Below are 21,191 nucleotides of genomic sequence, written 5' to 3' on the forward strand. Positions count from 1 at the left end.
AAAATTTTTGGTGTTAAAATGTCAAGAAAATTGATTTAAATACCAAACCGGAAAATATTTTAAATAAAGGGTTGAAAAGGTAAATGTTACAAAAGAGGAGGGGCTGAAAACAGAAAATTTCCAAGACTAATCCTATACATGCAATATGATCAAATAATGGTACTACTACTATCGACAAAATACAATACACTACAATACCAAAAGTCGTTGTCAAACGAATTGGTTCGGTCTCGAACCAATAAAAATCCGAAACCACAAATACAACGATACTATGATACTACAATACTATGATTCATACAAATAACGATTCGGAATACATTATACATGTGCACAGACGTCTACGCACTATCTTTGGGCCCCACAAGTGTAAAATCTTGTTCGTTGAGCCTAGCTAGCCCGACGACCTGATCTTAAGGCCCAAAGACTTCATCTTACGAAGTGTTGGGTTTTACCATCCCGACACAACGTAACCGGACTTTCAATGGCTGTAGACTACTGGTCCCCAAGGGTCCTTTAGTGTCGCTAGTAAAGTCTGCCTTTTTTTGCGAGGCGGGTCGGGGACCCCTCGTACCTTTTATCCCCAACCGACCAATGGAGTCGTCGAGGCCTTCGTGTCCTCCTTCTCTTCGGATGTGGGACTACAGGACGGTTGGATAGCGTGACTAGTACGGACGACGCCTTCGGGATCGTTGGTATTGCTATGGACTAGTCGTTTGTGTAACGCGTGTCTGTGGCGGATAGTCATGCTCATCAATGATCCAATGTCGTCTGGAATAACAACTTCATGCGTTGCAATGGTTTCAAGTAATTTCATGGAATTCAAGGAACTAGGAAGACATCGGGTTTTCCTAGGGTTTTCAATACATACAAATTCAGAATACATACGATTTCAATAAACAATATTTCACAAGTATAGAAAACAAACAGGCATACTTATGGATCTTCACACCTTTTTGACTATACTATTTTCAGAAAATATCGGATTTTCTGGTGGTTTTCAAACGATACAAAGCATTGTTTTCAAATACAACTTATGAACTCACCAACATTTCATATGTTGACGTTTTTCAAAATACTTGTATTCTCAGGGAACCAGTGAATCAAGAGAAATCATATCCAGTGACGGTTGCAGTTTATTTTTTTTTGTATGAATCGAACAAATTAATTTTTGGGGGAATGTAATGTTTAAACAATGTATGATATGTAAACACTACTGGTTGTACTATGTTGATGAATGGTGACGAATGTTGTTATGATTCATATATATTCAATGTTATGGTATTCAATTGAGTCACGACAGCCCCCGGACGTTTCCGCCGTCTGGTTCGGGGGTGTGACAATTATGGAGGAGGCCTTTGACGAAGACGATGAATATTGTGGCTCGTTGGTAATTTGCTGCCAAAAGTGGTGCTCATTGAAGTTTCCTGGCCATGGGTCTTGTTGGTAATACAAGTTGTCCACTGGTGCGCCCATTAGGGCGTTCACGACCCGGTGTGGCAGGGATCGTTTCTCACCGAGCATTTGGAAGGTGACAGTTTGGGCTTCCTCCTCTGGATTGAATGTGGCAAGAAATTCCAAGGTGGGTTCAACATAGGTGGCGGCACGGTTATAGAGGAATTGACCCCACCCGATGTTGTTAAACAATGCTTGGACTCCATCGAGCACCCCAAGACTAGCAAAAGATTCTCTATGGAGGAATTTCGTTGACTTGACTTGACGCTTATTTAAGACGAGAAAATCATAGGTTTTACGGTCCTCACGATTCAACAAACGAAATGGGGGATCCGTGGATTTTCCCTTCGAACCTCCTTTAGAGGAAGTTGCTCCCGTCCCCGTTTTTGCACGTTTAGACATTTTATCAGGACAAAATTTTACCAACAATAACTTTCAAGCCACACAAAAGCACACAATACCAACAACAAATGAGAAATTGGGATGTAAACAATAAGTTAAAGGAATGAAATTACCCAATTTCTAAGACTCGGGAGAATTAGTGTCACCAAAAAGATTTCGTCAAGACATACCCCAAGCTTGCGATTTTGCTCCGTATTTCACACTTTAATCGCTAAAACAACCCCACAAATTAGCTTCAAAATGACATTCCGGCGAATGGAGTGGCGGCACCCGGAATTAGACGGAAATTTTTCGTGAGTTTTTGTGGGAAGATTGGTATGACTAGAAAGCTCTTGATGAGAGAAACAAAACCCCGTGCTCGGATTCTCCAATGGTGGCCGGAATTGGCCGGAAAATGTGAAAAAAGGTGGTGGTGGGTGGTGGTGGCGCCCGGAATTCCGGCCACAGATCGGACCGGAATTTGGGTGGGGTTTGTAGAGGATGAAAAATGGAGAAGAATGGCGGTGGTTTCGCGAGATTCCGACCGGTAGATCTCCGGGAAAATGGATTTTAGTGAGAAGTGGGTTTAGTGTTCTTGAGCTTCTAGAGAGAAAATTGAGGAATGTGTTAGGTTAGAATGAAGAAGAAGGGTGCTGGAGGTGTTTAATCTTTGGTCAAGGAAGGTCAAGCCCGGTCAATGTTTGGTCAACTCATTAAATCTCTTGGTCAAAGAAAGTCAAGGCAGTCAACAGCTCAAAATCCCAGTCAAACGACCAACACGCACGCGGCCCGCGCCCAGCCTGCTCGGATTATTCTGACTTACGCGCGGGTGGAGCTCGGGCCGCGGGTTGGCCACGGGTACTGGTTACTCAAAAAAATCTCCAAGTCTTTTGAAAACCCACGCGAGTGAGGCGCGGGCCGCTTGCTGGCCGCGTTTACTGGACTGAATTTGAGCTTAACCCCACGCGGGCTGGATTCGGGCCGCGGGCTGGCCGCGTCTACTTGCGAGAAAACTTTCTGATCACACACGCGGGCAAGGCTCGGGCCGCGGGCTGGCCGCGGGTACTTCTGCACATCAAAAATGAGAGTTTTCCAAAACACTTGATTTTTTTAAGCCAAAACGATCCCCTTAAGGCCCGGTAAAAAAAATAAAAAAAATTAAAAAAATTAAAAAAAATTTTGACAAAATTTGGAGTAAACAGGGAACGTTTGGTGAAACCTTTCAAAAATTTATTTGAATTAAAAAAAAATGGTGAAAGCACATTACTTTCCAAAAATGCCCTTCTTTATCGTCTTTGGTGAGACGTCCTTCTATCTCTCTTCAACACATCGGGACATCCAAATGGATGACTTCAAGGGCATTAGCATTGAAACCTTCATAGAATGGCTTCAACCGGTGCCCATTGACTTTGAAGGTTTGTCCCGTCTTTTCGCTTTGAATTTCCACCGCCCCATGGTTAAAGGTCTTAGTCACAATGAAAGGTCCAATCCATCTTGACCTTAGCTTGCCTGGAAATAACTTCAATCGTGAATGGTATAGTAAGACCCTATGCCCCACCTCAAAATGCTTCCGGGAGATGGACTTGTTGTGGAAGAGCTTTGTTTTCTCCTTGTAAATCCTTACGTTTTCATAGGAGTCATTTCTCAATTCTTCTAGCTCTTGAAGTTGAAGTTTCCTATGCCTTCCCGCCTCATCAATGTTGAAATTGCATTGTTTGACCGCCCGAAATGCACGATGCTCTACCTCGACGGGAAGGTGACATGGCTTTCCAAAGACCAACCTAAACGGGGACATTCCTATCGGGGTCTTGTACGCAGTCCGATAAGCCCATAAAGCATCTTCAAGTCTCAAACTCCAATCCTTCCTTGTTGGATTCACTGTTTTCTATAGAATGGACTTCACTTCACGATTTGAAACCTCCGCTTGACCATTCGTTTGAGGGTGATAGGCTGTGGAAACACGATGGGTCACGTGGTACTTCTTCAATAGAGCCTCCATCATTTTGTTGCAAAAGTGTGTCTCTCTATCACTAATCAAAGCCCTAGGCACACCAAACCTTGCAAAAACATTAGACTTTAAAAACTCGATAACTGTTTTGGCATCGTCCGATCTTGTGGCTTTTGCTTCAACCCATTTAGAAACATAGTCAACCGCGAGTAAAATGTAAACGTTGCCAAATGAGACGGGAAATGGGTCCATGAAATCGATCCCCCATACGTCAAAAATTTCACAAACAAGGATTGGATTTTGGGGCATTTGGTTTTTATGCGAAATGTTTCCCGTCCTTTGGCATCGCTCACAACTTTTGCAAAACATATAACAATCGCGTGACATGGTTGGCCAAAATAATCCACACTCAAGGACTTTTCTCAAAGTCCGGTTAGGTCCAAAGTGTCCCCCACAAGCGAATTCATGGCAGAATTGCAAAATGGATTGGTGCTCTTGTTGGGGTACACATCGCCTAATGATTTGATCGGGACAATGTTTCTACAAATAAGGCTCATCCCACACATAATATTTTGCATCATTTTTCAACTTGTCTTTTTGAGCACGTGTGAATGTGTCGGGATACCTTTTTGTGACCAAAAAGTTAACGATATCGGCATACCAAGGAATAGATTGAGTAAGGGAAAAGAGATGCTCATCCGGAAACTCGTCCCGCAACGGGAGAGGAGTTTCGTTTGAAGTGATCCGGCTTAGATGATCGGCCACAAGGTTCTCGCACCCGCTCTTGTCCCGGATTTCCAAGTCAAATTCTTGTAACAGTAGGATCCATCGGATGAGTCTCGGCTTTGCATCTTTCTTTGCATCAAGTACTTGAGAGTCGCATGATCCGAATACACTATGACTTTGGTGCCAAGTAGATATTGTCGAAACTTCTCCAGAGCAAACACTATGGCCAATAGCTCCTTCTCTGTGGTAGAGTAGTTGCTTTGAGCATTGTCTAGTGTTCTTGATGCATAATAGATCACATGGGATGCCCTCCCGTTCTTTTGACCCAAGACGGCGCCTATCGCGTAATTGCTTGCATCACACATGATCTCAAAAGGAAGATCCCAATTTGGTGCTTGCATGATGGGAGCAGATGTAAGCAACTCTTTAAGCTTGTCAAAAGCTTCTTTGCACGCCTCGTTGAACTCAAAATCAACCTCCTTTTGCAAGAGCTGGCACATTGGTCTTGTTATCTTTGAAAAATCCTTGATGAACCTTCGGTAGAAACCTGCATGGCCCAAAAAAGAACGAACTTCCCGAACACAAGTCGGGTAAGGTAAGCTTTGAATAACATCAATTTTGGCCTTATCTACCTCAATTCCTTTTTTAGACACAATGTGACCCAAAATGAGACCTTGACTCACCATGAAATGACATTTCTCAAAATTCAAAACCAAGTTTGTTTCAATGCATCTTTTTAAAATTTTTGTGAGATTGGTCAAACATTCTTGAAAAGAGTTGCCATATACCGTGAAATCATCCATAAAAACCTCAATTATGTTTTCAACATATTCCGAAAAGATGCTAACCATACAACGTTGGAAAGTGGTCGGGGCATTACACAATCCGAATGGCATTCTACGGTATGCGAAAGTGCCAAATGGACATGTAAAAGTTGTCTTTTCTTGGTCCTCCGGTGCCACCGGAATTTGGTGAAAACCAGAGTACCCGTCTAGACAACAATAATGGGATTTCCCAGCCAACCTTTCTAACATTTGGTCAATGAAAGGCAATGGGAAATGATCTTTTCGTGTGCTTGCATTGAGTTTGCGGTAGTCAATACATACTATCCACCCGTTTTGCACACAGGTGGGGACCATTATACCTTTGTTGTTTTCGACCACCGTGATCCCCGTCTTCTTTGGAACGACTTGCACCGGGCTCACCCACTTGCTATCCGAGATTGGATAGATCATCCCCGCATCTAAGAGCTTCAAAATCTCTTTCTTGACCACTTCCATCATTGGCGGATTCAACCTTCTTTGTGCGTCCCGTCTCGGTTTGCATTCATCCTCCATTAAGATCTTGTGCATACAAGTGGAGGGGCTCAATCCCTTGATATCTGCAATCGTCCATCCCATGGCTTCTTTATGCTCCTTCAACACCTTGACGAGTTGTTCTTCTTCAAATTCGGTTAAGTGAGTTGAAATGATAACTGGAAGGGTTTCATTCTTCCCCAAATAGGCATACTTCAAGTGTTGAGGTAAGACCTTCAATTCCAATTCAGGTGGTTGAATAAGGGATGGGGGCAATTTTGTATGAGTTGGGGGCAATTCAACTTGCTTGACATCTAATCTTGTGGATTTCTTCATCTCCATTTTATTTACTAGCTTCTCAACTTCCGGATCCAAATAATAAAGCTTTAATAGCTCGGCTAGCTTTCCACAATCGAACCCTTTGCTTAAGATCATCTCGAATATATCACCGTTGGATAACTCGAACAATTCTTGAGTAATTGGCTCGACAACATCAACAAAGTATAAAGATGAAACATCACTAGGATATCTCATGGCATCATAAATATTAAAACTTATTGTTTCACCATCAAACTCCATTGTCAAACTTCCCGCATACACATCGATCTTTGTCCTAGCCATCTTCAAGAACGGTCTCCCAAGCAAGATTAGAGCCGATTTGGATGATACTTGCTCATCTAGATCAATCACATAGAAATCTGCCGGGAAGACCAATTGGTTCACTTGCACTAGGACATCTTCCAAAACACCTCTAGGAAAGACACTTGATTTATCCGCAAGAGAGATAATGACACCGGTTTCACTTAAGGTTCCGACATTCAATGATTCATACACCGAGTAGGGCATAACGTTTATAGAGGCACCAAGATCAAGCATAGCACTACTAAAAGTGACATCCCCAATCTTGCAAGGAACCGTGAACATTCCGGGATCTTTGCATTTGGGTGGAAGTTTCCTTTGTAAAACCGCGGATGCGTTTTCATTCATCAAAATTTTCTCATTTCCCTTCAACTTCCTCTTGTTGGTGCAAAGTTCTTTCAAGAACTTTGCATATCTTGGAATCTGCTTGATCGCATCAAGTAGAGGGATGTTTACTTCCACCTTTCGGAAGGTGTCCAAAATCTCTTTCTCCTCCATATTCTTCTTTGAAGTTGCAAATTGGGAGGGGAATGGTGGTTGAGTGGCTATTGGTGTTACTAGAGGGATGGAATTCTTTGGAACTCCGGCTTGTGCATCGTTCTTGACTGTAGGTTCTTCAATGGGAATGATCTCTATTTCTTCCTCTTCTTCCCTTGGCTTCTTCTTTGAACTACTTTCTCCGGCTTGCTTGCCACTTCTCAAGGTCACCACATTGACATTTGGGTTCTTTTCGGTTTGAGAAGGGAGTTTACCACGAGATTCCAACTTGCTTATAGATGTAACTATATCTCCCATTTGTGCTTCAAGGTTGGAGATACTAGTCCTTGTCTCTTTTTGGAATTGTTGGGTACTAGTGGCTAGAGATTTGACAATGTCTTCAAGAGACATTCCGGAGCTACTTCGTTGAGATTGAGGAGATTGTTGATGATGATGTGGAGGGTGCGGTTTGGATAGATAGTGTGGTTGTTGATGTTGGTATTGAGGTTGCGGTGGCGGATAGGACGGTCTAACCAATGCATTTTGAGGCAATGATCTTGAGTTGTAGCTCATGTTGGGATTTGGCTTCCAACTCGAATTATATGCATTTTGGTAACCGGATGGTTTGTTGTGGTAGTTTTGGAACTCTCCCGTGGCATTCACATGTTCCGCATCTTCTTGAAGGATGGGACACATATCCGTAGGATGTCCCATTGTTGCACATATTCCACAAACCATCACTTGTGGAGTTTGTCCCATGGCTAGCTTTTGGACAACGGAGGTTAGATCTTTTATTTGAGACTCAAGATTTGATGTTCCCACTTCATTGACTTTGTGTTGTGTGTCTCTCTTCATGTCTTGGCGAGGGCCAAAATGTTGTGAATTTGCGGCTATGGTGTTGAAAAGTTGTCTTGTTTGTTGTGGGGTTTTACTAAAGACATCTCCACCACTTGAGGCATCAACTAGTCTTCTCTCCATTGGCAACAATCCCTCATAGAAGTGTTGAATGAGGAGTTGTTCCGGAATTTGGTGTTGTGGGCAACTATAGCACAAGTTGTTGAAGCTTTCCCAATAATCATGGAAAGTCTCATTTTGACCTTGGCGGATTCCACAAATCTCATTTCTAAGACTTGAGACTCTTGAGGCGGGATAGAATTTATCAAGGAAAGCTCTTGCCATGTTGGTCCATGAGTTGATCGACCCCGGTGGAAGATAGAATAACCAATCTTTTGCTCTATCGGCTAATGAAAAGGGGAATGCCCTTAGCTTGATTTGGTCATCGGTTGACCCTTGTGGCTTCATGCTAGTGCAAATAATGTGGAACATCTTCAAATGCTTATGAGGGTCTTCATTCTCCAATCCATGAAAAGTTGGTAGATGATGGACTAAACTTGACTTCAACTCCTAGCCTCCTTCCAAAACTGGGTAATTGATACCGGTTAGAGTTTATGTAACATCGGTCTCCATCATTTGCCTCAAAGTTCTTTCGGGAACTTCTCCTCCGTCCGCCATTTCAATTGGTTCAATAATGGGTGGATTTTGTTGTAGAGGTGGTGTTTCGGGAATTTCTTGGTGAGGGTCGGGACTGGAATCGGGTTCTATATCACTTAATGAAGCGGTTTCAACCTCCAGGTCCCCGTGGGGGTTAGAAGTTTGACCACGTTCAACTCGTTTTTCCTTCGCCAAGCGCCTTGCTTCTTTTTCGATTTCCGGATTGTAAATCAAGTCACCTGTACGCTGAGATCTGGGCATAGAGAAACAAATTGATTAAAAATAAACCAATCCCCGGCAACGGCGCCGAAAATTTGGTGGTTGTCGAGGCCAACACAAATAATAACCCTAAATATTACACACTAAAATAGTGTATAGTGGTAAAGGGATCGAATCCACAGAGATTGGTTCAATTTATAACTCTATGAAAAATCTCTTTGTAAGAATACTTGTAAAATGACAATAAATATAAAATGGGGGGTTTTGGTGTTTTGAAATACTTGAAACAAACTAGAGTTAACTATGATTTAAATAGACAAATGCAACAAAAATAAGAGTTTGATGTAAAATGAATAAAGGAGAGATGGTTGACTTAAAGTTTCCTCACTTTACATATCATTAGAATCCAATGGTGTAATACTTTGATTTAAATCCTTAATTTGGCTATAGCAATCCAAGGAGCTTGAGATTACCTAGACTTTTCTTAATTGTTGAAATGGCTAGAGAAGCTCATAACAATTTCCTTAGTCAAAGTCACTAATTCCAAATAGCATGCAATTAGTGAAAGTCAACTAGCATTAAGAACCAAAAAGTCACCAAATCCAAGAGGGGTCAAATGCTTTCACCACCATGTTGGAGGAAATGTTTTTATGATTGTGTGAAGCAAAAACAACACAAAAATCATTTGTTGCTTGCTAATTTGAGGATCATTTACTTAATCAAGAAATTAGCCAACTAATCACCACAAACATATTTAAACTCATGAATAAAAACATACTAGTAGTGATAATATGATAAAACACAAAACAATTCCATAAAGATTTAAGATCAAGTTCTTGGATTCTTCAACATCCAACAAAAGTTCAAAAGATTCAACAAAAAGTCAACCAAGATTTGCTTAGCCAAGCATGGCTAAACTCAAATGAACAAAGTTAGATGAGATTGTACCAAACATTTGACAAGATTCAAGAGATGAAAAGAAGATATTCTTCAAGTGTTCTTGGCCTCCAAAAATGCTCCAAACTCCAGAGAGAAAGTCTCAAAATCGGACCTTCAAGATAAGATAAAAGAGGCACACCCAACTTCCCAAAATAGAGAGCAAAATCCCGAAATTGCCCTAGCCAGGAACCCACGCGGGCCACGGGGAATCCTACGCAGGCCGCGGGCTCTGACGGGTGATTTTGGGCTTCTTCAAGCTTTGGGCCCCCACAGCTAATCCATTGGCCCAGTTCGAATCCAATCAACTCCTAGCCCATTTTTCTTCAATATTTCTTCAATTAAAGCCCAATTTTTCTATCCACATCATTCTAAACTTCCGCAAACTCTTAAACATCAATCTTGCACACTCAAGAATTCTTTCGCGCCCTTTCAAATTTAAAGTTCAACACTTCTACGCCTTCGAGCAATCGACAAATCTACTCCATGAATCACCTCCATAGCCATCAAGCACAAAATCCCCAATTCCCTTCAAGCCCAATCGCCTCCCAAGAGTGCCGCTCTGCTAGTTTCCAAGAAAATCTGCAATAATGCTCAAGAAACTAGGAAGTACTCTGAAATGGTCATAAAAATAACAAAAGGGAAAATATGCATGGAAGTTAACTAAGATGCGAATGAAATGTACTAAAATAAACTATAAAAGAAGTAAATAAAATGAAGCTATCATGTAACCCTCATGTAACCAGACTGGATGTTAATAGAGAACCCGATGACCTTCCCGGTCATGCATAGTGTAGTGATGTAGGGCCACCCCTGTGCCTAGTCGGCTCGGACTGTAGATAACAGTCGGGATGTAATAGTGTTTGCGTCGTATAGATCTATACATTTAGTGTTGCCTTCCTTCCGGAAAGCCCTGGTCACATGGTGTAAGCACGGTAGAGTGTCTTATAGAGAGATAGTGTGTTATACTCTGGATTAGTGCATTCTCTTGTATTATAGTATAGTAGTCTTTATGTATAGTTCATAGAGTGTTCTCTTATACGTGTATTAACTTGTAATAATAGCAGTTATAGTGAGTATAGTAGTAGTAGAGGTAACGAGCAGTAGTCTTAACTATACCTATTATAGTTAACTAGAGTGTATGATTTCATGCCTTTGAATAGAAAGGGTAGCGGGTAAGATGAAGACTTTCATATCTATTACCAATATATATGATATATAACTAAGAAATCAACGATAGTCGGACGGACAACAGATACCCTAAGACCACATCAAACAAGAACAAGAAATAAGGCGAGCTATCGGTCCTAAGTCCTTCAAGTCTTACTTATATAAATATATTAGTGTAGATATATTTTAAAATAAAAAGTAGTTTAAACATAGTTTTGAAAATAGTTTAACAACAATTTAAATCTTAAAAATGCATTTGATAGTCAACTAAAACAGTTTTATTGGTAAGCAGCTAAAACTGTAGAAATTTCCTTTTTGATGATATTTGGTAAATCACATATGATTTAATAATAAAAACTTGTAGAATTTTACTTGTATCCCCCCCCCCCCCTAAAACATGTAAAAACATTTTAAAAGGTTCATTAAGGGGCATGAACTCACCGGCACTGAGTAGATCGGGTGGAAGTGTCGGATGAGCGTTTGGTGTCAAGTAAAGACTTATACACCCTTTATGACCCTAGTAACATATAAAGACATATGTTTACAAGTAATTAGTGATTTAGACTCTAATTATACACATATAGACATCCTAATGTGATTAAAGGTCTTATGGTTGAGTGCTAGAAGGCTAATGGGTTGCAAGGAAAGAGTATAAAACCTCACCATGGAGTTTACTCTTCTAAAACTCACCTTAAGTGAGTTCACGGTTGGGAGACCACATCCCCCATGAGTTTACGACCGTAAACTCATGGGAGGAGTGTAATTGAGTATTTTCAAGCCTATTGTGGTTCTAGTAATGACTCTAAGGCAATACACAAGGCTATAGGGGTGTTTAAGGTCAAAGGAGGGTACTCCCTTGGATTTTATGGTACAAGGGCCACTCCTTGGGAGTTTACGGTCGTAAACCCCATGGTTTACGGTAGTAAACTCTTGGACACCTCCATTCTTTGCTTTCAAGGTCCTTGGCTCATTCCTAACATGTTCTAGTGAGGGTATAAGGCTCTTTAGGGGTTTAAAGGGTCCTTTGGCATGGTTTAGGGGAGTTTACGGTCTAAGCATATGCTTGGGCCGTAAACTCTAGTTTACCCTTCAAATGTCAAGATTTAGGTGGTCCAAGTACGAAATAGCAAGTCCGTAAGATTTATCCTAAGCCTAAGTGTGGTTTGGAAGTGTTTTGGGCTTGATTTGCAAGCTTAGAGGGTGTTTACAGTCTAAGCATGTACTTGGACCGTAAACCCTCTTTTCAAGCCCTAAAAATTGTTGATTCAAGGTTCAAACACTTCTAGGTTAAGTCCAAAACTAGTTTCTAAGCTTAAAGGGAAGAAATTTGGCACATTTGACATCTTTTTAGGGGTTTACGGCCTAAGGAGGTTCTTAGGCCGTATACTCCTCTTTTTTAGCCTTCATGAACGATTTTTGGGTTAAAACACTAATCAATGATGTCTAGAACAAGTTAGGGTAAGAGAACTTACGTTTTGGAGGCGGAAACTTGCAGTTTTTGGATGAAATCGGACTTGAGGAGAGAGAGTAGAGATAGAAAGTGGGTCTAGTGTGGTAAAAGGTTTCTATGGAGTGTCCACCCTCCTTTATATAAGGCTTGGGTGTTGTACCCGGTATACGACTACCCGATACTTATATTTAACGAGGTTTAAACTTTTTACCCGGTTAAATGGTCGTAATTAAAAATAAACTTTTTCCAATAGAATGGAAAGATAAATTACGTGTTTTTTTTTATCTATTTTATTACAACGATATTAACATAAAATACAAATAAATAAAACATTTATTTATTTGTCGACCCCAATTTAACGGAACTTTTATAAAATAAAATATTCTATTAACGGAAACGGGTTATAATGACGGAATCAATTTTGGGTTGTCACATCTTGAGTGAAAAAGGAAGGTAGACCAAGAGGAATTTCAGAAGATAGTAAGGTATATCTTAGCCCTTTTCTGTTTCTATGCTTAAATCCCCTTTTTGAAGCCATTAAAGCTATTCGTGAACCATTTCTTGGCTTAGTAGCAGCATAGAGGACTCATGGAGTTGACTAGCCTTCGGATCTAGCTAGGTTTGAGTTCCAGAAGCTTAGAGCTAGCACCTTTATGGAGCCATTTTGCATGAAAGCTCTAGATCTATTCTTATAGTGTGCTTTGAACCCTAAAACCTTCATTTGATGTTATTTACACGTAAAGTTGAAACTTTACGTGTTAATCAAGTCCCAAGAACCCAGATCTATGGATGGAATGGACTGGTTTCAAGCAGAATCGAGCATATAGTGTTTGCATGTATACGACTCGGCGAGTCGTTCTTCTGACTCAGCGAGTCGAGTTGCGAGTCCCCTGTTTTCCCCTTTTTTAGTTATGTCGAGTGGAACCAGTGAGTGAGGGATGGACTCGATAAGCTAGAGGGTTAAACTCATTCGTGGAATAACTCGGTGAGTCAAATGCCCTGACTCGGCGAGTTCAAGGCAATCTTCATGCCTCAAGAACAGACTCGACGAGTTGTTCATACAACTCGGCGAGTCACAGCTAGAGTGTTCATCTGATGAAGGAGAACTTGACGAGTTATTCATACAACTTGGCGAGTCAGATGCAGATTGTCGAAGTGTTAGTAAGAAAGAGGAACTCGCCGAGTTGGTACCAGAACTCGGCGCGTAGTAGCGAGTAGAAGCAAGAAAGTAAGAGTAAGGACTCGACGAGTTGGTGACCCAACTCGACGATTCAGGTCAACTTAATGTTGCTTTGACCGTTAGGTTGACTTGGACCAGGGGTAAGAGAGTCATTTTACCCTCAGTATTATTATCAGTATTTGATTGCTGGTACTTATGGAAATTGTAGCCGGGGTGAAGCCGGAGCTGCAACAGACAGATTCTGGAGCAGTTCTTTCAGCAGCTAGGCTACGAGGTGAGTTTCCTTCCAGTAGGAACGGGTCTACGGCCACAATGCCGGCCCGTTTAGTTAGCAGTAGTTTTGGACCTCGGTCCGGTGCAGTAGTTAGGGTGCTTGAGGTCTTTGTGATTCAAGCCTGTTTTGTGTTATGTGATCCGGACTCTGTTCCGATGTAGTATGCAGTATATGTATTCATGTTAGTTGTTATGTTTATGCTATGTTATGTTCAATCAGTTCCGGACTACGGTCCGATGCAGGGGACAAAGTCCCAATCAGTTCCGGACTTCGGTCCGATGCAGGGGGCATGGTCCTGGTTAGTTTCGGACTCCGGTCCGATGCAGTTTCCGGACTTTGGTCCGATGCAGAGGGCAAGGCCCTGGTTAGTTTCCGGGCTTCGATCCGATGCAGTGGGCAAGGCCTAGTAGATGTTTTATATGATATTGTATGGTATGTGGTAGTTTGGGGGAGCTCACTAAGCTTTGTGCTTACAGTTTCAGTTTTGGTTTCAGGTACTTCCACAAGTAAAGGGAAGAGCTCGAGATGATGGTATCGCACACACCACTGCTTCAGTCTTTTTCCTGAGATTTTGCTTGGATTCGTAGTTTGATTTGGCACACATGTTCATGGCATTTTTTTCTCTTTCTATCTCTTCTCTACACACCACTCTAATTTTGACCATTTTAACTAATTTTTATCGGCTGTCTTTAATTAAAGACTCAAACTCATCTTTATCTTTACAGCACGTCTCCTTTTTTGTCTCATTTAGTTTTTTACTTATATTTATGTTTTATTTTATATTTAAACAATAGTAGATTTTTTTACATTATTTCATAAAAAGTTTATAAGATTAGGTCAATATACTTGCCATAAAGGTATAATTTATCTTTCCTTAATAATAATAAAACAATATGGGTGCATATATTTTTTTTTATACGAATTAGATATGTTGCATATGCTCCGTATAGGTCATGTGTTTCTGATTTGAGTGTCGTTTTTGTTTATAGATTAATAGACGTTGTTGTTGATTGTTTAGTTGACTTTGGTGATGGTAGGAAAAACCAAAAAAATTAAATATGATGACCAATATAGAAAAATTATAGTAAAAGAAACAAATGATAGACGTAGAAAATGCAACGGTGAAAAACTCGGGTTTTGCTCCTTACGGTTTTTTTGTCATTGTTTTTTTTTTGTTTATTTTTTTTTTAATTTTTTATGAAAATATGTAAAAGTTTTGACTACAAGGAAGAAAAATATCAAAATGGCTAAAGAATTAAACATGTAGGAATTAGCAAGTTTTTAGAAAAATGACCAAAACTGTCAAACCGTTAAAGTTTTGTGGCCAAACTCCGCATGGACCATGTTCGTCTGATTTGAATGTCGTTTTTGTTTATAGATTTATAAACGTTGTTGTTGACTGTTTTAGTTGACTTTGGTGAGGGTAGTAAACCAAAAAAAAAAAATATGATGACCAATATAAAAAAAAATTATAGCAAAAGAAGAAAATAACAGACGTATAAAGTGAAAGTGTGAAAAACCCGATCTTTGCCCCGTACCGTTTTTTTTCCGTGTTTTTTATAAAAAAATGTAAAAGTTTTGACTGCAAGGATCAAAAGTGTCTAAATGGCTAAAAAATTAAAGAGGTAAAAATTAACAAGTTTAGGAAAGGGACCAAAGTTGTCAAACCATTAAAGTTGTGTGGCTAAACCTTAAATATTAAAAGGTTCCTAAAAAATATAAAAATTTTGATTGCAAGCACCAAAAATATCAAAATAACTAAAAAAATATAAGGATAAAGTTGACAAAAACCATCCAAATTAACTATTCCTAATTTAGGAGATTTTTAATATATATATATATATATATATATATATATATATATATATATATATATATATATATATATATATATATATATATATATATATATATATATATATATATATATATATATATATATGGGAAAAAGTGAATATACCCTTAAGGGTATGTAAGCTTAGGTACCCAAACTCATCATAATACGTTGTTTTGTATCATATAATACATTCTAATTGTCTAATGTTCTTATAATTTAACTTCTAACTTGATTTACTTCCAAGATTTTTATAAATTACACATTTATCTTTCTCTTACATAATTTTCATTTTCATATACAATATATAGCCTAATAAGTGTTCGGCAAAAAGATATGATGTAAGAGAAAGATTATACGGAAATTTCGAATATCTTGAAAGTAAATTAACTTAAGATTGAAGTTTATGAACATTATAATGAATATATCAAACAAAACGACGTATTATGGTGTGTTCGGGTACCTAAGCTTATATACCTTAAGGGTATATTCACTTTTCCCTATATATATATATATATATATATATATATATATATATATATATATATATATATATATATATATATATATATATATATATATATATTGTTACTTTGCTGGTATATTTTTTTTTTATATTTATAAATTGTAAGTAAATTTAAAAAGTGGGTCTTGAGAACAACGTCACATATGGATTCGCCCATATTATTAATTAATGATATTACGAGGAGGAAGAAAATGAAACCAAACACTTCACTTTGCTACGATGAGCCTAAATCTAGAGATGCTTACCCAAATCACCATCGCATTCATACTTGCTTCACTAATCCTCGTTTGTTACATGGCTTTCAGCAAGACAAAGCATTCCACAACCCTAAACTTACCACCAGGCCCACCAACCTTACCTGTAATCGGGAACATACACCAACTCGCTGGTTCAGTTCCACATCGGGCTCTCAGAGATTTGGCCAAGAAATATGGACCAATCATGCACTTGAAACTTGGCAATGTCTCCACAATCGTTTTTTCATCGCCTCGAGTGGCTAAAGAGATATTGAAAACTCATGATATCATATTTGCTGATCGACCAAAGTCAGAATACACCAAGATCTTTTATTATAATCGCACTGATATCGCATCTGCGCCATATGGTGATTACTGGAGGCAGATGAAAAAGATTTGCATCCTACAACTCCTTAGTGAAAAAAAGGTGAAATCTTTTGGTTCCCTGAGAGACGAAGAGCTTGGTCGCCTTTGTGATTCTCTGCGATCTTTAAGTGGTTCTGTGGTGAACTTTACTGAGATGATCGTTGGGTTGATCAACAACATAATTTGCAGGTATTGAGTAGATGTTTTTGCAAGTATAAGTTAATACATTAATTTCAAACCAATGCTTCGGGGTTTGTTACTCGGCTTTCTACCTCTAGCTTCACCTCTCGCTAGACGTTTTTGTATTAATATATTGCTGTTTAAAAAAGTTATACTATAATTTTCAGGGCGACTTTTGGAAATGACTACAAAGCTCAAGATCAAATTGTCTTGATACAGTTAATAAAAGACTTGTTGTTGACATCTGGAGCTGTCAATGTGGGAGAATTTTTTCCTCGACTTAAGTTCGTAAACGTTGTATTAGGGATCAAATCAAAGCGGTTAAAGATACACAAACAGCTTGACAAGGTGTTGGAAGATGCTTTGGAGGATCGAAAAGGTAAGCGTGATGCTGGGATGGAGAGATCAGATGAACGCTTGGTCGACGTTTTATTAAGGATTAAGGAAGAAGAAGAAGTCCAGTTCCCAATCACCTTGGACAATATCAAGGCCGTTCTTTTAGTAAGTACTATAACAAGTTATATTTTTCTTTGAAATATACAGTTATATTCCTTCTATAGCACTTTACGGAGGAGGAATCTCACTTCTAAATTAACCACTCGTTTTTGTGTCTAATTTCTTTCACTTTTTCCATATTTTTCCTATCCAATTAACTCATTATATTTTTTATTTTAAAATAAACACAAGTTAATTAAAATTATACAAAACAAATTTATAAAATCTTTTAAAAACGTATAAAACTAATTTAAAAAACATACAAAATAATTTACATACAAATATAAATGCGTAATGTACAAATGAATATTGCAATAGTTGAAAACGATTGACTTAGTTTAGTTTAGGGAAGTCGGGTATGATGCCCATCAAAACGGCCACTCTTAACCCGCTAAAGAAGGGATGGTTTCTTGGAGGTACCGCCTCTACCTCCCATAAATTCTTCCTACCGACTGTATGATTCCCTCATCCCTTACAAATTGTATGTAAACAAGTTCAAAAAGTTATGTATCATAATGAAAACCATAAAAATTAGCAAAAGAAGTTATAAACCAACTTATTAATAAACTATATCAATTTAGATTATGAATAACCTAACTTATGATCTATTTTATAAACTATGATAAACTATTTAGGTATCTCTAATGAATTAAACTCATAAAAAGTTCTATAAATTGCCAAATAGGAAAGAGAATGTATCCATTTATTTTAATTCTTAAAAAACTCATAAATTTTCATTAGAGTTCTATTGCATTATTGTATCCCCGTTCAACTCGATACTCTTTTTTTTATATTATATTCACATTTAATCTATTAAACTCTCACACATCTCTATTATGGATGGATGACCTAATGGTTTATCAAACAGTAAGTTACAATAAAATAACTTACAGACTAGCTGATTTTTGCTAAACACGGTCATTTATTTTGTTGAATTTGGATTCACACCCCTTAATTTTATATAGAAATTCTTAATTATATCTTTTTTCTAATATTTATTTATTTTAATATTTTAATACGTAAGTTTATTTTACTGTGAATACATATATAGCATAATATATGAGATATTTTTAACAAACTATAGCATTAAAACAATATTACCAGCATGTTTAAAATGATACGTATTTAATTTTTTTTCTTTATCAACAAACAGATAGTCTGAGTTTTCAGACCTGGCATCTCCAATAAATATGTCATAAAATAACTTATCAACTAATTAACTAATGATACGTATAATAAATATTATTAACGTTAATGTTTTTTTTATTATAATATTGACAAAGAAAATAAACTTCTTTCGTAATTAAATAAAAATATTTACAATTGACGAATTCTATATGTTTCTGATTAAATATAAGTATTTAAAACAATCTTGACAACATTTTTATTTATTTATTTATTTTTATTCTTTACTTTTGCGATATATATAAAAGTACAGGTTAATTAAATAAACAATAAGTACCGCGTTGTGGTCAAATATTGACCACTTATGTTTACATACTTATGGTTTCAAAAATAAATAAATAAATAAGTGTATAGGAAGTGAAGATATGACCACAAAGTTTCGAGGTTTATGTATTCCACACACAATACAACATAAGAGTTTTCTAGAAGAGGTTCAACAATGAGATTGCTCTAAAAATATTCACACTACATCTTCCATTTAACTAATATACATAATTACGTTTGCATTTTTAAAGGACATGTTCGTTGCTGGAACAGACACATCTTCTGCGACTATCATGTGGGCAATGGCAGAAATGATGAGAAACCAAAGAGTACTAAAGAAAGCGCAACAACAAATAAGGGAAACATCAAGACAAAAGGTAACTTTCACTAAAAATGGCACTAACAGTTATCCTTACTTGAAGTTAGTGATCAAGGAAACATTGAGGTTGCATCCACCAGCTCCATTGTTAGTTCCTCGAGAGTGTAGAGAACAATGCAAGATCGATGACTATGATATACCCGCAAAAACAAAAGTGGTGGTAAATGCTTTTGCATGTGCACTCGATCCTGAATATTGGGAGGACCCTGAGAGCTTCATACCAGAAAGATTTGAAAACAGTTCCATTGACTTCATTGGAAATGACTATGAGTTTATTCCATTTGGGGCAGGAAGGAGAATGTGCCCTGGGATTACTTTTGGAACAAATTCAATTGAAACTACTCTATTTGAATTATTGTATCATTTTGATTGGGAACTTCCACAAGGAATGGAGCCTCAAGATATCAACATGGAAGAGTCTCATGGCATCACCACGACCCTAAAAGCACCTTTGCAGCTTGTTCCTTTCGTTCATTCACAACCAAATAACTAAGAAGTGGAAGATCAGAAAGAAAGTCAATTGGGATCCATTATAAAGTTAAAGAAATTTAATTACCCAGTTTACCGAATCTGTTTTCATTTCAAAACTAATAAATTTGTTGGTTGCTTCCATTATCAAATATCTCACATGCAAGTTGCCATTTCCATTTCAGAAATTGTTAAACATAAAGTAAATTTGTTTACAGTCTGTAGAAATAGTTTACACAATATAAACTAAACCTAGATATTACTTAACGTAGAAGCCGTTTACTCAATAGAAACTCAAACTAATAAAGAAACAAAGACCTGAATTTGGATGCCATGAATGGTGAACATGTTCCATGCATGCATGGAGAATTTGAGGATCTTAACCAGTTCTTAATAGCATCCTTTTTCTAATTTTTATTTTAAATCTTTATTTATTTTAATATTTTAATTTAATTTACTTTAAATACTTACTAGAAGATATGGACTTTAAGTTTCACTGTTTCAAATTAAGACAAGGTTTTTTTATGTGTGTATGTGTATTGTTTCTATAATGAAGAGTCATTTGTTTTACTGAATCAATATTGACATTGAAAGTCAAGCAGTTTAGTAGATAACGTGAGATCGTATATATTGTAGAAGTGAGGAGTGTTTATGGGGATAGTACTTACAAAAAAAATACATGAAATGATTTAATGTCAATTTGGTACACAATTTTATTTCATGATTGTATGTTTTTGATTTTTTTTGAACAAGACAAAGCATGAGTTTGTAGTGAGTTTGAAATAATTTCATCTTGAACAAGCAAACAAAGATCCCTCCGATTTTTGTGTAATGTATGTTGAATAGGTAATCACATATCTTTCATAGGTTTAACTCTTTGTAATATGATTTTTAGGTTCTTTTTTAGTAAAATACTTCTTGATGGGCTTAGGGATGAGTTGCGGTTTGCATAATGGAATGAGGCTGTGGGTTATAGCATTGGGTAAATGTTATATAAAAGCAAAGAAAATATCGTGAAGTAATATAGTATACCATATATTTATTCCAATAACGTCTTTGACATCTTCAGATAAAAGTATTTATTTCACATTTTAAAGAAAAAATTTTCATCTGTTTTATGTTTTGCAAAGACAATAAACAAGACTCAAGGACAATTGTATCAAAGGTGGGGTTGTTCTTTAGACAAATAGTGTTCACTCATAGATAGTTGTATGTTGTATTGTCCAAAGTTAAAAAAAAAATAGATATAAAATAGTAATTTTAGACAATGACAATAAACTTCGCAATATGATATCTAATGTTGAATTCAAAGAAGTCTCTAGAAATTTGTGATTTAGGACACTTCTTTAAAATATGACCATAGTTTTTATTAATATAGATTGAAGTACTTACTTATACATAATTTCGATAGTATTTATTTTAAAACTTTACTTTAAAATTGTTTAATGTGTAAACCTTTATATTTAACTTATTTTAATTAACAATTGTATTACACATGTCTCACAATTAGTATAATAATATGTTTTAGTAGAGAAAATGACAAAAATATTCATTTATACTAATGACATTACAAAAATAGCCAAAAAAAAAATCGAAATTACAAAATTAGCCCACAATTTT

General features: G+C 37.3%; 3 protein-coding genes across 3 annotated transcripts; 1 reads left to right on the top strand and 2 right to left on the bottom strand.

The window, feature by feature from the left end:
• Positions 1–3,154: 3,154 nt before the first annotated feature.
• LOC128133573 (uncharacterized) lies at positions 3,155–3,628 on the bottom strand. Its single transcript, XM_052771068.1, has one exon. The coding sequence runs from the start codon at positions 3,626–3,628 to the stop codon at positions 3,155–3,157; it is 474 nt and encodes a 157-aa protein (XP_052627028.1).
• Positions 3,629–4,530: 902 nt separating this feature from the next.
• Positions 4,531–8,670, bottom strand: LOC128133574 (uncharacterized). Its single transcript, XM_052771069.1, has 5 exons — positions 8,393–8,670; positions 6,848–7,135; positions 5,652–6,757; positions 5,296–5,534; positions 4,531–4,998 (listed from the first exon to the last, which is right to left on the bottom strand). Exons 1-5 carry the CDS (start codon positions 8,668–8,670, stop codon positions 4,531–4,533), a joined length of 2,379 nt encoding a protein of 792 aa, XP_052627029.1.
• Positions 8,671–16,098: 7,428 nt separating this feature from the next.
• LOC111909879 (costunolide synthase-like) lies at positions 16,099–19,750 on the top strand. The gene is made up of 3 exons (XM_023905649.3): positions 16,099–16,789; positions 16,948–17,281; positions 18,976–19,750. Exons 1-3 carry the CDS (start codon positions 16,218–16,220, stop codon positions 19,594–19,596), a joined length of 1,527 nt encoding a protein of 508 aa, XP_023761417.1. The 5' UTR covers positions 16,099–16,217; the 3' UTR covers positions 19,597–19,750.
• The last annotated feature ends 1,441 nt before the right edge of the window (positions 19,751–21,191 follow it).

The sequence above is a fragment of the Lactuca sativa genome, chromosome 4 (assembly GCF_002870075.4).
Source record: "Lactuca sativa cultivar Salinas chromosome 4, Lsat_Salinas_v11, whole genome shotgun sequence".
In the NCBI taxonomy this organism is placed as follows: Eukaryota; Viridiplantae; Streptophyta; class Magnoliopsida; order Asterales; family Asteraceae; genus Lactuca; species Lactuca sativa.

What these genes read in the sequence shown, in the direction of transcription:
- LOC128133573 (XM_052771068.1), bottom strand. Translation starts at nt 3,628, where the DNA reads ATGTCCCCGTTTAGGTTGGTCTTTGGAAAGCCATGTCACCTTCCCGTC.
- LOC128133574 (XM_052771069.1), bottom strand. Translation starts at nt 8,670, where the DNA reads ATGCCCAGATCTCAGCGTACAGGTGACTTGATTTACAATCCGGAAATC. An exon ending in CAGATTCCAAGATATGCAAA is followed by an intron (nt 6,758 to 6,847) that starts GTTCTTGAAAGA and finishes GGTTTTACAAAG; the next exon opens with GAAACTTCCACCCAAATGCA. An exon ending in GGTGGTCGAAAACAACAAAG is followed by an intron (nt 5,535 to 5,651) that starts GTATAATGGTCC and finishes ACCAAATGTTAG; the next exon opens with AAAGGTTGGCTGGGAAATCC.
- LOC111909879 (XM_023905649.3), top strand. Translation starts at nt 16,218, where the DNA reads ATGAGCCTAAATCTAGAGATGCTTACCCAAATCACCATCGCATTCATA. An exon ending in ATCAACAACATAATTTGCAG is followed by an intron (nt 16,790 to 16,947) that starts GTATTGAGTAGA and finishes TATAATTTTCAG; the next exon opens with GGCGACTTTTGGAAATGACT. An exon ending in ATATCAAGGCCGTTCTTTTA is followed by an intron (nt 17,282 to 18,975) that starts GTAAGTACTATA and finishes GCATTTTTAAAG; the next exon opens with GACATGTTCGTTGCTGGAAC.